The sequence below is a fragment of the Bufo bufo genome, chromosome 7, assembly GCF_905171765.1.
Source record: "Bufo bufo chromosome 7, aBufBuf1.1, whole genome shotgun sequence".
In the NCBI taxonomy this organism is placed as follows: Eukaryota; Metazoa; Chordata; class Amphibia; order Anura; family Bufonidae; genus Bufo; species Bufo bufo.
Window position 1 is genome coordinate 13,053,230 of NC_053395.1, and position 16,084 is coordinate 13,069,313.

The window sequence follows — 16,084 nt, forward strand, 5'->3', positions numbered from 1 at the left end:
GGGGCTTCAAATGTGTGACATGGCAGCTTAAAATTATCCCAGTGAAATCTGCCCTCCAAAAACCATATGGCGTTCCTTTCCTTCTGCGCCATGCCGTGTGCCCATACCTCAGTTTAGGACCACATGTGGGGTGTTTCTGTAAACTACAGAATCAGGGTAACAAACTGATATTGGGTGTTGTTTGGCTGTTAACCCTTACTTTGTCCCTGGAAAAAATTTATTAAAATTTAAAATCTGCCAAAAAAGTGAAATTCTGAAATTTCATCTTCATTTTCCTTTAATTCTAGTGGAACACCTAAGGGGTTACCAAAGTTTGTAAAAATCAGTTTTGAATACCTTGAGGGGTGTATTTTCCAAAATGGGGTCACTTTTTTGGGAGTTTCCACTCTAGGAGTGCATCAGGGGGTCTTTAAATGTGACATTGCAGCTTAAAATGATCCTAGTGAAATCTGCTTTCCAAAAACCATATGGCGTTCCTTTTCTTTCTGCGCCCTGCCGTGTGCCCTTACAGCAGTTTACGACCACATATGCAGTGTTTCTGTAAACTGCAGAATCAGGGCAATAAATATTGAGTTTTATTTGGCTGTTAACCCTTGCTTTGTTACTGGAAAAAAAATTATTAAAATGGAAAACCTGCCAAAAAAGTGAAATTCTGAAATGTCATCTTGTAACAGTACAGCCTGGATCGCAGCGGCTCCCTGTGACTCCGCCCACTTACCTCCGGGCCTTAAATAGAAGACAGGTGCTAGACAGGTGCTTAAATAGAAGACAGGATCCCTAACAACATTGTGAAGGACTGCCTACCTTCTTGCCACTGGCTTCCCCACTGCTGGCTTCCTAGCCAGGACCAACTAACCGCAAATATATGCCTGTTACCTGCTCTGATTAAGGTCCTGGAACTCAGTGTGGGGTGGTTCCTGCTGGTGTGAGGCGATATTCCCAAACCAACACTGAACTCAGGACATGCTATACAAACTCTGAACCTACTGCATATTATATACTAAACTCAGGACATGCTATACTAACTCTGAACCTGCTGCATATTATATACTAAACTGAGGACATGCTATACTAACTCTGAACCTGCTGCATATTATATACTAAACTGAGGACATGCTATACTAACTCTGAACCTACTGCATATTATATACTAAAACTGAGGACATGCTATACTAACTCTGAACCTACTGCATATTATATACTAAAACTGAGGACATGCTATACTAACTCTGAACCTACTGCATATTATATACTAAAACTGAGGACATGCTATATACTAACCCTGAACCTATGGCATACTATAGACTAAACCGAGGGCATACTATATACTAACTCTGAACTGTGCACAAGCTTATATTAACTTGTGACTCCTGTAATACTGGGGGACCTTCCTTTCCAGCAGTAACTAATTAGATGGATAGCGGTAAATGATTTTGTTACCCCAAACTCTCCGCCCAAGACTGAGAGAGACGCCTGGGGTACATACTGAGTAACCGCAAATCCCACAGCCAAAAACAAGGGCGGTGGGATAATAGTGGATGTTCATTGCTTCCGCAGTTGAGATCCTAACTGATCAACTAGGTGCGTTACACATCTTCAATTTCCTTTGATTCTTGTGGAACACCTAAAGGGTTAACAAAGTCTGTAAAATCTGTTTTGAATACCTTGAGGGGTGTAGTTTCCAAAAAAGGGGTCATTTTTTGGTGGTTTCTATTATGTATGCCCCACAAGGTCCGAAGGTCACTAGGGTTTTCTAGGTTCCTGTGTATGGGCATCTCTACCATCGATAGGTGCCCATACAGATAGAAGTGAGGGCCAGGAGCAAGGTTTTATAGGTAGTGACCCTTTTCCTTCCCTAACGGTGAGGCCTAGTGTCTTTCCCATCTCTTCTTGTCTTTTGCTGTTCTCCCCTACTACATCCGTGACATTATCCAGAGCCCAATACCGCCATTTTTTGTTCTGATCTGTGCAGCTATGGATACTATGTCTGCAGCGGTCTCCCCCCTATCAATAGCTCTTTTGCAGTTAAATAATGTTTGAAGGGTTTTTTCGAGAGCTAGTGTGGTTCCTGATGTCCATAGGCCTGTTACATTGGAATTATTAGTAAAGTTAATATCTGTTTTGGAGCAGTGTTTTCACTTTGAGTTTAACCTGTTTAGAGCCGTGTTTGTGGTAGCGTTTTTTTGGTGCTTTGAGAGTTAGTGAGCTGGTTGCTCCCAATATTTGTTCTTGTTATTGTCGGATATTCAGTTATCGTCTCATTGTGTTATGGTATCTATTAGAAAGTCAAAAACTGATCAGTTAAGGAAAGTGACAGTTAGCTTTGGGCTCCCCGATTTGTCTGGTTTTTGCAGTAAAAGAGTTTTTAGAGATAAGGCCTAGAGGGCCTGGTTCCTTTTTGATTCATTCTTATGGCTCTTCGCTTTCTAAATTTCAGTTTAATGCTGTTTTTAAAAAATGTTTATCATTGTTGGGTTTGGGGGGTGAGGCTTATTCATCTCATTCCTTTCGTATTAGCGCGGCTACTGAAGCGTCTAGGATGGGTTTAGATAATGCCGTAATTAAGAAAATTGGAAGATGGGATTCTGTCAGATACAAGTCTTATATTAGGCCTAATTTGGTTTTACTGTCATTTAAATTTCTTTTAGGTTCTGAGCAGATCAATGTTTGTATTTTCGGGCATTCCTTTCTTTTTTGGGCAGAGAAGAGGGCTTCAGTCCGTAACTATGCTCAATAGTTTTTTGATATTCCATCGGTTACTATTTATTGGTTAGGATTTAGGGGGTTGCGGTGGAAACAAGTGGTTTCGATCATTAAAGGTGAGTTGCATGCCAGGCCTCTGCCTCAGGTGATTATTTTTCATGCTGGAGGTAATGATTTTGGAAAAAAGAAAACTTTAGATTTATTAGTGGATATTAAAAAAAAGACCTGGCATATACTAGTCAATTGTTGCCAGGAGTTTTACTGTTTGTTTCCGAAATCATTTAGCGTTTTGTGTGGAATAATCCCCAGCTTAGTTTTTTAGAGAGGATCCGGAAAAGGATCAATAGGGGATTGAATTTTTTTTACTGTCCTTGAACGGCTGGTCGTTTCGACATTTCGAATTAGATGGCTCAGTGGTGGGACTTCATCGTGATGTTTTGGTCCATTTATCTGACATTGGTTTAGATATTTTTAATATGGGACTGCATTCAATGATTGAAAGGGCCGTGGTTTTGTGGGGGGGGGGGGCAAGTGTGGCTAATGACGCACTTCGCTAGTGGGGTTAGTCGCTCAGCCTTACTGGGTGGACTTTTGACGAGTATTTCATTAATGGACTTTAGTTAATATATGTGGGAATTTTAATGGATTAAATTCTTAATATTTATGGTTACCCCCCTCCCCCATTTTAATAAAGACCGCGGCCATTTTTATCCATATTTGTAGTTTGTCTTTATTTATTCATAATTATAAGGTTTAAAGTTGTCGAGTATGGTACCATGACAGGGGCAAGGCATTTGCCCCTCATAGTGTCATTGAGACACGGTATTGTGTTTGCGGCTTTTTTCTTCCCCCCCCCCCCTCCTTTTTATTTCCTCTCAGGTAATTCTGAATGTTAGCCGGCAACAGGACCGAGAGGTGATTGGCCTAAGGCAGGGGTGTCCAAACTTTTTTCGAGGAGGGCCAGATTTGATAAAGTGAACATGTGCGAGGGCCGACCATTTTGCCCAACATTCTTTAAACCATTAAAATGACATGCAAATTAACTATTTTATGCAAATTTTATTGCAAACGGCATACCTTTCATTGTGACTTGGATGACAAATCTAAACAGGTGTTAAATCACTCTGCCTTCAATATAAAAAACAGGAGGCAGAAATATGTCGGAAACAGTACATTACAAGGTTGTCTGTTAACTTTTAAATTCCAAAAATGTGAACAGGAACATAACACCAAGTATACACATATGTTCAAATATATTTATAACTGATTGACCAACTGACATTGAAGGGAACCTGTTATCAACTTTATTCCGCCCATACTATACTAAAGGCAGAATAAAGTAAAGTAGAGACAGGTGAGTTGATTTCAGCGATCTGTCATTTATAAGTTAAAAGTAAGTGGTTGCCGAAAACCAACATCACAATCATCGCAGACTGGGCCTGGAGAAGAGTCACGGCCTCCTGAGAAGAGTCCTGGTTATTCATGAAGTCCTGCTCTCCCCGACCACCTGCTGATGACTGACAGTCTAATACCTTTCTGTCTAGGAGAGAACTGCCAATCATCAGCAGATGGTCGGGGAGAGCAGGAGATTATAATAACCAGGACTCTTCTCAAGCAGATTTGACTCTTTTCCAGGCCTGGGCTGCAATGATTATGATGCTGGTTCTCTGCAACCACTTACTTTTAGCTCATGAGTGACACAGCGCTGACATCAGCATTTCTGTCACTACTTTATGCTGCCCTCAGTGAGATTAGCATAAAGTTGATGACGGGTTCCCTTTAACTGAGATTTTACAATGTATTCATCTCAACTGAAAAAAATCTTGCCTGCACTAATGTGAAGGGTGAAACTGAGATCTGGACTGCAGCAGATAGGCTAGATTTGGTTCAAAGGCTGTGGTTTTGATGCGCAAAATATCACGCAAGTGAGAGTCACTTAGTCTTGTCCGCATGCGATTCTTGTTAAGGTTCATAACAGAGAATGTCTTCTCACACAAATATGTTGAGCCAAACAAGCTCAGCATTTTCTTTGCCAATGTTCGAATCTCTTTAAAACGGCTCTTATCCAGTTGGCTGTAAAATTTCACAAGAGGGAGCTGTTGGTGCCGACTGCGTAGCTCACTGTCACAATGCAGGTCAATGAGCTCGAGCTCGAGCTGATCTGGAGCATCGTCGGGGTCAACAGGGAATGGAGAGGAGAAAAGGCTGATCTCCTTTTCAATAGCTGCAAAATCTTGAAAGCGCCGTCTAAACTCCCCAGCAAGAGATACGATGTCTGCTGCATTCCTGCTAGTTTGCGCACTGATATCATCCTGTGGAAAACTGTTCATTATTTCCTGCAACGCTGAAAAATGAATGGTATTGGGCGGCAGGGGCGTAGCGTGGGGGGGGGCCAGGGGGGCCGTTGCCCCGGGCGCCAAACTACAGGGGGGCGCTCCGGCGTCGGCTGAAAGTTTATATTGTACGTTTTTTTCAGGACGCGCAATGGCCAGAGTGAGAGTCTGAGGCAGAGAGCTGTTTAGTGCGTGCGCCCGCCCGGCCCTGATGATTCATTTGTGCGGTCGCGGCGGGCGCAGTGTGCACTACTGTGTTGGTTATAGTTAACTGTTAACAACTAGACTAATTAACATACATGGTTGGCGCCGCCTCCTGCTCCTAGTGGCAATCATTAGGCTGGCCGCTGGCCTGGCTCCCTCCGGCTCCGCCCACTTTCCTCTGGCTCCGCCCACTTTACAGGCGGGAAACACAGTGCGGAGCGCGGGAGCCAGAGCCAGCAGAAGATTGCCAGGAGCAGGAGGCGGCGCCGCGGCAGAAGACTGAGTCCACTAGTCACTGACCAGGCCCTGAGCCAGTGAGCCGCCCTAGAAGAGTCCAGAGTGACAGAGTCCAGTCTAGACTGAGACTACTACAGAGCAGAGGTAGAAAGGGAGTTAGTGGCACTAGTAGTGATTAAGTTGGGTGGCCATGTCAGATGTCACAATGATGACCTCCCTCCCTGTCCCTGAGTCTGTGTGTGGGGGGATGGTGGCTCAGCTGGTGGGTTTACAGTGTGCACCACTGTCTGAGCCAGGCTGAGCAGCATGCAATAATAATGGTAATAAATCAATGAGTGAAGTGCCAGAGCTCTGCCAGGCCAAATAGGTGGCATGGCAGTCTGGCATTCATGGTTCTGATGTTCACCAGCACCCTGACTGCCACCTGCTTGGCTTGCCTGGCTCTCATGGCACTTCACTGCCTCGTGCTTGGCTATCAGCGCTGAGTGACTCAGTGCTGATAGCCGAGCACCAGGCAGTGAAGTGCCATGAGAGCCAGGCAAGCCAAGCTGGTGGCAGTCAGGATGCTGGTGAAGGATGACCAGAGAGACATTACTGCCCAGAGGATGCCATCTGCCCATCTCTGCTGTCCATATACCAGGTCTACCAGCATTAGCCCTTGATATACCACCTGCCCGCCTGGTCACCCCACCTAACACTCAGGGAGACAAGTGACTCAGACTGTTAGGTGTGCGGTGACCAGGCGGTATTTGAAGGGGTAATACTGGTAAGCCTGGTATATGGACAGGAGAGATGGGCAGATGGCATCCTCTGGGGGTTGTATCTTACATGGGACTGTATGCTGGAGGAGCTGAAGGGAGATTGATGTATTTTACATGGGACTGTTTGCAAGAAGGACTAAAGGCAGGGGGAGTGTTGTATCTTACAAGGGACTGTATGCTGGAGGGGCTGAAGGGGGCCATAATTATTGCTATAATACTACAGAGGTGGTCATTATATATTATAATTATACAGAGAGCATTATACTTATAGGCACTACAGGGGAAAGGGAGGTCTGTTATCTGAGGATGATAGTAAAGTGAGGAATCTAAAACATTTTCTGCGAAACTTTGCAGAGACGAGACGCGGCTGAAAGAAGGTGTCATGACGGTCCTATCTCCGAATGAGGACGTTGAGGAAAGTCTACATCACAGGAGATGTCACTGGATGTAACAGGTATGGTGCTGTATTCTCCTGTATATTTCATAGCAATGTATGTTATGTCCATCCAAATATCTGTTTCACGGTAGGGGGGAGGGGGTATATAGAATTTGTCCCACACTGCCTCAGCCCGGCCCCAGACTTCAGGTCGCACTGTGCTTGTTCTGAATTCTGGGGCCTCACACCCATCTACTACATTATCTGTACTCAACACAGTGATAACTCTCTATCTGTGGTGTTACATAGGACTGCAGGTGACATCTACTACATTATCTGTTCTCAGAGTTATCACGGTGTTATCTGTAGTGTTACATAGGACTGCAGGTGACATCTACTACATTATCTGTTCTCAGAGTTATCACGGTGTTATCTGTAGTGTTACATAGGACTGCAGGTGACATCTACTACATTATCTGTTCTCAGAGTTATCACGGTGTTATCTGTAGTGTTACATAGGACTGCAGGTGACATCTACTACATTATTTGTAAAAAAAAAGGAAAAAAAAAAAAGGGGGCGTGGTCACAGGTTGGGGGGCAGGGGGGGCGGCACAATACTTGGCTTGCCCCGGGTGCTGGCTACCCACGCTACGCCACTGTTGGGCGGTGTTTGTGACAAATGCTTTTGGAAAAGTTGCAGCTTTGTTCCAAAGGCTTTGAGGTGTGAATAAAGCTGGTTCACCGCTGCATCTTTGCCCTGAAGACTCGTGTTCAGTACATTCAGATGCTTTGTTATGTCGACTAGAAACCCCAAATCAGCCAGCCAAATAGGATCAGATAGTTCTCGCATCGGTTGTCCCTTTGTTTCCAAGAATTCTCCAATTTCTTTTCTGAGAGAGTAGAAACGCTGCAGTGCAGACCCCCGACTGAGCCATCTTACATCGTTATGATATAAAACATCTTCGTATTCAGCCTGGATATCCAGTAGAAACTGTTTAAACTGGTGGTGGCACGGGGCTCTAGAGCGAATAAAATTAATGGTCTTTAGCACCGGTTTCATAACATGGTCATATTTGAGATGTTTAGCACAGAGAACTTGTTGATGAATGATACAATGCAGTTTAATAGCTTTGCCTCCTTCTTCGATCACCTTGTTACAGATTAGGGTTGATAATCCACTTCGGTCACCAGCCATGGCAGGTGCCCCATCAGTAATTATCCCAGTAACTTTGTTCCAAGGCAGTTTCATGTCATCTATGGCAGAACTAACAGAAACAAATAAATCTGTTCCTCTTGTTTGGTCCTTAAGGCTCTGGAGGTCAAGTAGCTCTTCAGTCACATTCATTTCATCGTCCACCCCTCTCAGTGTCGGAGAGGTCCGTGCTTTCATCACAGGCTATTGAAAAGAAGTCAAAATTAACTCCTTTTGACGTTAACTGTCTCTTAATATCTGATGGAATTTCTTCTACTCTCCGTGCTACAGTGTTACGAGCCAGGCAAATTTTGGAAAACTCTGACTTCTTCTCGGGACAGATATTCTGCACCATTTTCATAACGCATTCTTTAATAAAGTCACCCTCAGCAAAAGATTTGCAATTTTTAGCAATTAACGTTGCCACCTCGTAGCTAGCCCTTGTGGCATTTTCATTTGACTCACGGGCTCTTGTAAAAAATCGCTGTTGTGACATTAAAACAGCTTCAAGTTGCTTCACCTTGTCACTGCGGTCGCGCCCTGTTAGCTTGTCGTATGTGCTGTGTCTCGACTGGTAGTGTTTCTTGACATTAAATTCCTTATTAACAGCCACAGTCTCTTAGCATATTAGACAAACACAGTGATTCCATATTTCAGTGAAAAAATATTCCACTTTCCACCTGTCCTGGAAGCGGCGTCCCTCACTGTCAACTTTTCGTTTCTTATTTGTAGTTGCCATTATAAAAATTGGCCAGATAAGGAGAAGTTATTTGTAGAGAGTACTAGGAGCACAATCAGATTCTAGCCCAGTGACGTACAGTGGAGGGGTTAATGAAGGGTATGACAGCTTGCTACCACTGATTCGGATTATGCCCCCTTTTCTGCTTTAGTTCACAGCCCAGCCTGCAAGTGTGTGTTTTTTTTCCTCAATAGACTCAAATAGGCTCAATAGCCCTTATGGTCGCCCTGGCCTTGTGGCTGTAAGTGCGGAGGCGCAGGGAGAAGGAAAGGCAACGTTAATTGGTGATGACTTTGATTATGATGTTTGGACCTGGAACTCAGCGCTAGAACGCAGCCAGAAATGTTTTAATAAATTTTTTCTTCTACATTTGGGACCTTCACACTGAATAAATGTCCTCTGGGGGTAATGTGACCGTGGAGGTAGGAGACCTCAACAAACTGCAACTTAATCGATCACAATTATATGTTAGGTGCAGTATGACCGATATTCTGGCCTTACAAGAGAAGAAAAGCCGAGATCTCGCGATGTCCGAGATCTCATGACGTCAGAGATTTGGGCTTTTCCTTCTCCCTGAGCCCAAATCCCGCGATATCTCAGACGTTGTGAGATCTCGGCTTTCCTTCTCTGTGAAGGCAAAGACCAAATCTCGCGTGATCTCGGACGTTGCCGCAAGATTTGGCCTTTGCTGATGCAGCCTCTTCCTGTGAAGCTGTGGGCTCCCGGTGAGTAGCTGGCGGTGACTGGTGAGAGGGGCCGGGGGCCGGAATACCCACGATTTAATCAAGCCTCTGGGGGGTCGTTTTACTCCGAACCGCGGGCCGCAATTGGCCCGCGGGCCAGACTTTGGACATGCCTGGCCTAAGGTGTTGCTGGGCAAAGTACACAGCTCAACAATCAGTATCACACGGGAGAGGATTAGATACACAGCTCAACAATCAGTATCACACGGGAGAGGATTAGATACACAGCTCAGCAGACAGTATCACACGGGAGAGGATTAGATACACAGCTCAGCAGACAGTATCACACAGGATAGGATTAGATACACAGCTCAGCAGACAGTATCACACAGGACAGGATTAGATACACAGCTCAGCAGACAGTATCACACAGGGTAGGATTAGATACACAGCTCAGCAGACAGTATCACACAGGATAGGATTAGATACACAGCTCAGCAGACAGTATCACACAGGACAGGATTAGATACACAGCTCAGCAGACAGTATCACACAGGACAGGATTAGATACACAGCTCAGCAGACTGTATCACACAGGATAGGATTAGATACACAGCTCAGAAGACAGTATCACACAGGATTAGATACACAGCTCAGCAGACAGTATCACACAGGACAGGATTAGATACACAGCTCAGCAGACATTATCACACAGGATAGGATTAGATACACAGCTCAGCAGACAGTATCACACGGGATAGGATTAGATACACAGCTCAGCAGACAGTATCACACAGGATAGGATTAGATACACAGCTCAGCAGACAGTATCACACAGGAGAGGATTAGATACACAGCTCAGCAGACAGTATCACACAGGACAGGATTAGATACACAGCTCAGCAGACAGTATCACACAGGATAGGATTAGATACACAGCTCAGCAGACAGTATCACACGGGAGAGGATTAGATACACAGCTCAACAATCAGTATCACACGGGAGAGGATTAGATACACAGCTCAGCAGACAGTATCACACTGGAGAGGATTAGATACACAGCTCAGCAGACAGTATCACACTGGAGAGGATTAGATACACAGCTCAGCAGACAGTATCACACAGGATAGGATTAGATACACAGCTCAGCAGACAGTATCACACAGGAGAGGATTAGATACACAGGTCAGCAGACAGCTTATCAATAGTAACAGAAAAAGATGCAGTGAGCCGCCCTTAACGTAAATCAGTTGAAAGCGGCGTTAAAATAAAAAAGATGGCCACAAAAAAAGTGTAATTTAAGAGGTTAAATGATTTTGAGACAGTGATCTTGCACTGCCAACATACAATTAATTGGCCATGATATAACAGGTGAGAGTGAATCTAGATTGCACATCCTCAATGCTATGCTTTCGATATGACGACAAAAAAACATGGCTTCTCAGCACAATTATGAATAAATATAACCTTATGCTATGCACTAAAAGGAGGCATTGGTATACAGTTTGATCAAAGAGCATAGGCCCACCTACCACGACAAGGTTGCCTCTTCAAGTGGGGACCTACTCTAACTTTAGCGCGGCACTGCACAGCGAACACCGGCACTTCCGCACTGCACCAGCAGGTGACTGGACCCAGTAGCCACACAGCACCCTCACTGTGTGGCAAAGCCACCTTGGCCCTGGGTCCCATCACTCCACCAGCACAGCACAAGAGCAGCAATGGCCACCATTCAGCACCGCATAATGTGAACAGGTGCAAAAGGCTAACCTGTTCACAAACTCTCAGGAACTCCAACTGAGAGATGGTAGGAATTTATAGACCCTTAGACTCCTGACGATTAAAAACACCTGGGCCAAATGGGGAGGAGTGCTGATCCAGAAATGGGGAAACAGAAAATAAGACTATAAGTACAATTGGTCATGCCCCGGATCAGATACAGTGGAGATCAGACTGTCCCGAACATGTTCTGGGCATGAAAACTGGCATCGAAGTGGGCAGAGGGACTACATACACTGCTCAACTACACAGACATACAGCTCTGCTCCATACACTGCTCAGCTACACAGACATACAGCTCTGCTGCATACAATGCTCATCTACACAGACATACAGCTCTGCTCCATACACTGCTCAGCTACAGACATACAGCTCTGCTGCATACACGTCTCAGCTACAGACATACAGCTCTGCTCCATACTCTGCTCAACTACACAGACATAGAGCTCTGCTCCATACACTGCTCAACTACACAGACATACAGCTCTGCTGCAAACACTGCTCAACTACACAGACATACAGCTCTGCTACATACAGTAAGTAAAGGCAGGTATAGCGTATTCCTAACACTTTTCCGCAGGACGACAAACAGAGAATGATGAAATGAGAAGCACAAAATAAAACCCTCCAGGGAAGAAAAGCGTCAGTTACACTGAGAGGCGCCAGGAAGCTCGTACCTCCAGGACGTGAGGCGGTCGCTGCGCGGCTGCTCTACAATAGTTCAGCAACACAGAGAGGGAAGTATTAGAAAGCCAAACCCGAGCCACATACACCGCCATATAATGCTGCTAACGACAGAACAGAATGTGCATGAAAACCGTACAGTATTAATCACTAGACATGGCGAAGTGCGGCCGACAGTAACGTGGGCGCGGGCGCCGTCCGACATGCTGCGCCGCAGGGAAGGCGACCATTACAAGGGATAGTTAGAAAAGTGCTGAGTCCAGGCGGCGAGCACAACAATGGGAGCTCTATAGGCGGCACAATACGGAGAGCGGTATGTTCTCACACTAACACAATGTATAGAGTTGGGACCAAGACACCTCGTCGTGTAGACGTCGCCTTAAACTGAGCGCGTGCGACCAGCTCAGCGCGACCGGACAAAAATAAGGAAAAGAACAGCAGGTGGCGCTGTACAGATCCAGTGTATTGCAGAACTCATTACCTGCGGTTATAACAGACATGATGGCGGAGGAGACCACAGACACCCAGATGATAGGACCGACAACTCTGATGGACAGAAGTAGTCAGACATTTATTCCATAAAAAGGGAAAAAACACAACAAATGCCGCGTATAGTGTGGAAAGAACCGTCACATCTCTACAGAAATAGGAAAAGCCGATTAATAATTATATGTTCCCCAAATGTGTCCCAGAAACATAAAGAAGCCCCTACAGCAACATCAGTGGAGGACGGAAAAGGGTTAATGATGACCCCCATGAGGTACGTGCACTCATCGCTGTATTGTCACGGTAGGTAGGTAAGCGGGGAATAACCAAACACAGGAAAATTTACAGAACAAATGACTAGGCCCAAAAGCTAGGGAGAAAAGAGTCACCTCCTAGCGATCCCTAAAAGGTTTACCTAAACTGCTGTGCCCATGTGCATACCCTAATGGTGGATATGCACATGCCCTCATGCCTAAACCTACACACCCTGAGCAAACCCTAAGCAGTGGGGAAAAGGGAAGAGGCAACCTGCTTCTTATACCCGGAGGAAGCAAGCATCTCCCTAGAGGCCTAGTTAAGAAAACACAAAGGGAAATAACGGAGAGGACTTATCTTGAGCAGAGCTGGAGCAGACGATCCACCACACATCCAGAACTATAACCCGCACAGGACACTGGGGGGGGAAGAAGGAATAAATAGCCTCACTAACAATCAACCCAGTACACCTGAGGGAAGGTGGATCCAGCTCAAACCCAAACCAAAACAAACAGACATGTGTCAGACATGTGCAGCCAGCCCTCAGATCTCCCCCTCTGCATTGTAAAGGGAGAAATCTGCACGGACAATCCACCGGCTGCAGATCTCCGGATCCGCTCCGCAGGTCACTCCTGACGCAGGAAACTTCCGCTCCGTGTAGATGAGATACTGAGAATCCCATCTGCTTAGGCGGTATTATTTCACTCTGGAACACCAGCAGGTAATACGCAGCGTGCGCTTGTACCCGAAGGCCATCTGCGCACGCTGCGGAATACGCTCAGTCTTTCCACGCGAATTCCCAAGTGGAAAAACCGTAACGAATTACAGCACCAGCAAAGTGTATGAGATTACCCCGATCATGTACACTTCGCCGATTATTTCCGTGCGGATTCCCAGATCTGCGGCCTGTCAGTTATGTTTGTTGTTTTAGCTGTGAATTTCACCCTTTTCAGTGGAAAACCGCATCTTATCCGCATCAAAAACCGTAATCACGCATTGCAGGTATTGGTGCGAATACGCTGCGGATCTAATGTGCGTTCACCCGAACTCGTGTGCAGACGTCGTAACTTTTCATTTTTCTCAAGCATCGATTCTGGATCTGATCTCCAAGGAATAGAAAATAATCGTACAGTAAACCCCCCCCATAGAGCCGCCATATACATTGTGTGATCGGAGGCTCCGCCCATACAGCGCTATATAGTGACTTATAGGCGGAGATTATAACGGGACGTGGACGAGTCGGCCTCAGCTTATTATTCTAACAGAGGCTTTAGGCCACAAACCAAAGAGAAGATGTAGGGGTTCAGAGAAGGAGGCGGTGAAGGTGTGTAAGTGTCTGATGGGGTCACACAGCTGATAGAAGGACAGACGCCCGGCCTCATAGTCTAAGAAGACGCCAAGTCCAGGACATGTTGTATCTACACTGAGGGGGGATGTGACTGAGTTGTGATACGCTTCAAATCCTGCACTAGACATAACCAGACACCAAGATTTATCATTATCTCCAATACTAGACTGAAGTCCTTCCCTTTCTATACTGGGATAGGACAGTCCGATGCCACATGCTTCTTTCTGGTCCCACTCTACCTCCCAGTAATGTCTTCCTGAGGAGAGGCCACATCTGCTTAACACCTGGGCATCAAACTGGAACCTTCCTGGTGATTCTGGTCTGATATATTTATTTACTGATCTTGTTGCTGTTTTCAGATCTTCTGATATTTTCACATGTATATTAGCAGTGTCCTCATCCAGAAATGTGTCTGGAACATGGAGCCCGAGCTCTGATGTGACATTGGTGACAATATCCCTCATAGCTCGGTGTAAGGTCAGTGAGATCAGAACCTCATCCAGATCATCCTCAGACCTGCCCTCTCCACCATCTCCCCCTGTGTCCTCATCATCTCCATGACCACATACTGTAATGTCACTTTCTTGTAGGAGTCTTATTGGGTCGGTGACATGACACATCTTCTCCATGTGACGCATCTTCCTGGGCAGCTCGTCGGCCTCTATTTCCAGCTTCTTGATCAGATCAGATATCTGGGACACAATCTTCTCCTCCTGCCTGGAGATCTCGCTCAGCGCTTTCTTTTCTGCCATTTCTAGTTGTTTCTTAATGTCCATAAATAACTTCCTGACGTTCTTCCTCTTATCAGAGGCCTTCTCCTGGATATTCCTCTGACGATCCTGCAGATTCTGAAGTTTTGTTTGAATTTCTGCTTTTTGTGGGTTTAGTTTCTCCAGATATTTCCTCAGTTTCTCTTTCTCCTTCTCAGAGGCCACGTCCAGTAGCTCCACGTTATGTCCCTTGTGGTCCCCGGCCACCCAGCAGGACACACAGATACAGGCGGCGTCTATAGGACAATAGTATTTCAGCACCTCCTTGTGTGTGGAGCATTTTCTGTCCTTCAAGGTAACAATGGGTTCAACTAAAGTATGTTCTGGTGACTTACTGTGTCTACTCAAGTGCTTTTCACAGAACGAGGCCTCACACTGCAGACATGTCCTCACAGCCGGTACAGGAGAATCACAGTAAGTACAGAAGATCCCGGTCTCCTCCATATCAGGCTGAGCAGATAAGAAATGCTCCACCATGTTCCCCAGCTTGCTGTTCTTCTCCAGGGCCGGACGCTCCGGATATTCTGCTCTGCAGTCAGGACAGGAATACACTCCAGCTGCCTCCTGCGCATCCAGCGCACTCACAATACACGAGCGGCAGAAGTTGTGTCCACATCTCAGGGACACGGGGTCTGTATAGAGGCTCCGGCAGATGGAGCAGTCCAGCTCGGCTCTCAGATCAGCAGACGACAACCCAGATCCTCTCATTTGCATAGTCAACGACAGATCCATGTTGTCCAAGGAAATCAGAACCTAAAATAGAGACAGAGTCAGGTAAATTCATCAAATATGCCTTTAAATCAAATTCTTGATTGTCTATCTTTAACACAGGATCTTTTGCTTCTATGGCCACAGCATGGGATCCCTGAAAAGCTTGTAGACTTAGTCTCTGCACGGTAGACAAGGGATGCATTTGGAGTTGTGGTGCATGTAAAATTGAGATAGAGGCTCCGGTATCAATAAACATTTTCTGCTGTGGACCTCTTTCCACGGCAGCAAATATAATAGGTCTATTGCATCTATCTGTCTTGAACTCCACAACTGGAGGGATGGAGGCGACACTTTCCTAGGCTGAGTTTGTTTGAGGAGAGCCATTAATGAGACCTTGAGAGCAATTGGTGACATTAGATCAGTTTGCCCGGCCGTTTGAATTGCTTTCAACTTCTCAATCTCTCTTAAAGGGTTTCTGTCACCCCGCAAAACTCTTTTTTTTTTTTTGGGATAGTTAGATTCCTCATAGTGCGATATAGCAGAATATAATGCTCTTACTTACTTTCATGCGGCCGATTCTTTATAAAACGAACTTTTATAATATGTAAATGAGGGCTCTACCAGCAAGTAGGGCGTCTACTTGCTGGTAGCTGCTGCAGAAATCCGCCCCCTCGCCGTGTTGATTGACAGGGCCAGCCGTGATCTCCTCCTCCGGCCGGCCCTGTCAGTAATTCAAAAATCGCGCGCCTCGCGTCATTCGGCGCAGGCGCTCTGAGATGAGGAGGCTCGTATCCTCAGCACTCCCTCAGTGCGCCTGCGCCGA

The 16,084-nt window shown here is 45.8% G+C and overlaps 1 protein-coding gene across 3 annotated transcripts; it reads right to left on the reverse strand.

Annotated features, from left to right (window-relative positions):
* Window positions 1-9,420: 9,420 nt before the first annotated feature.
* On the reverse strand, window positions 9,421-15,301 carry LOC121007557 (E3 ubiquitin/ISG15 ligase TRIM25-like). 3 transcript variants are annotated; one of them, XM_040439583.1, is made up of 2 exons: window positions 13,620-15,301; window positions 9,421-9,530 (listed from the first exon to the last, which is right to left on the reverse strand). In XM_040439583.1, exon 1 carries the CDS (start codon window positions 15,280-15,282, stop codon window positions 13,678-13,680), a length of 1,605 nt encoding a protein of 534 aa, XP_040295517.1. In that variant the 5' UTR covers window positions 15,283-15,301; the 3' UTR covers window positions 9,421-9,530; window positions 13,620-13,677. The 3 variants fall into 3 exon arrangements, with proteins under 3 accessions (XP_040295517.1, XP_040295516.1, XP_040295518.1); XM_040439582.1 differs by lacking the exon at window positions 9,421-9,530 and adding an exon at window positions 10,046-10,099; XM_040439584.1 differs by lacking the exon at window positions 9,421-9,530 and adding an exon at window positions 10,048-10,102 and having other exon boundaries at window positions 13,623-15,301.
* Window positions 15,302-16,084: the final 783 nt, after the last annotated feature.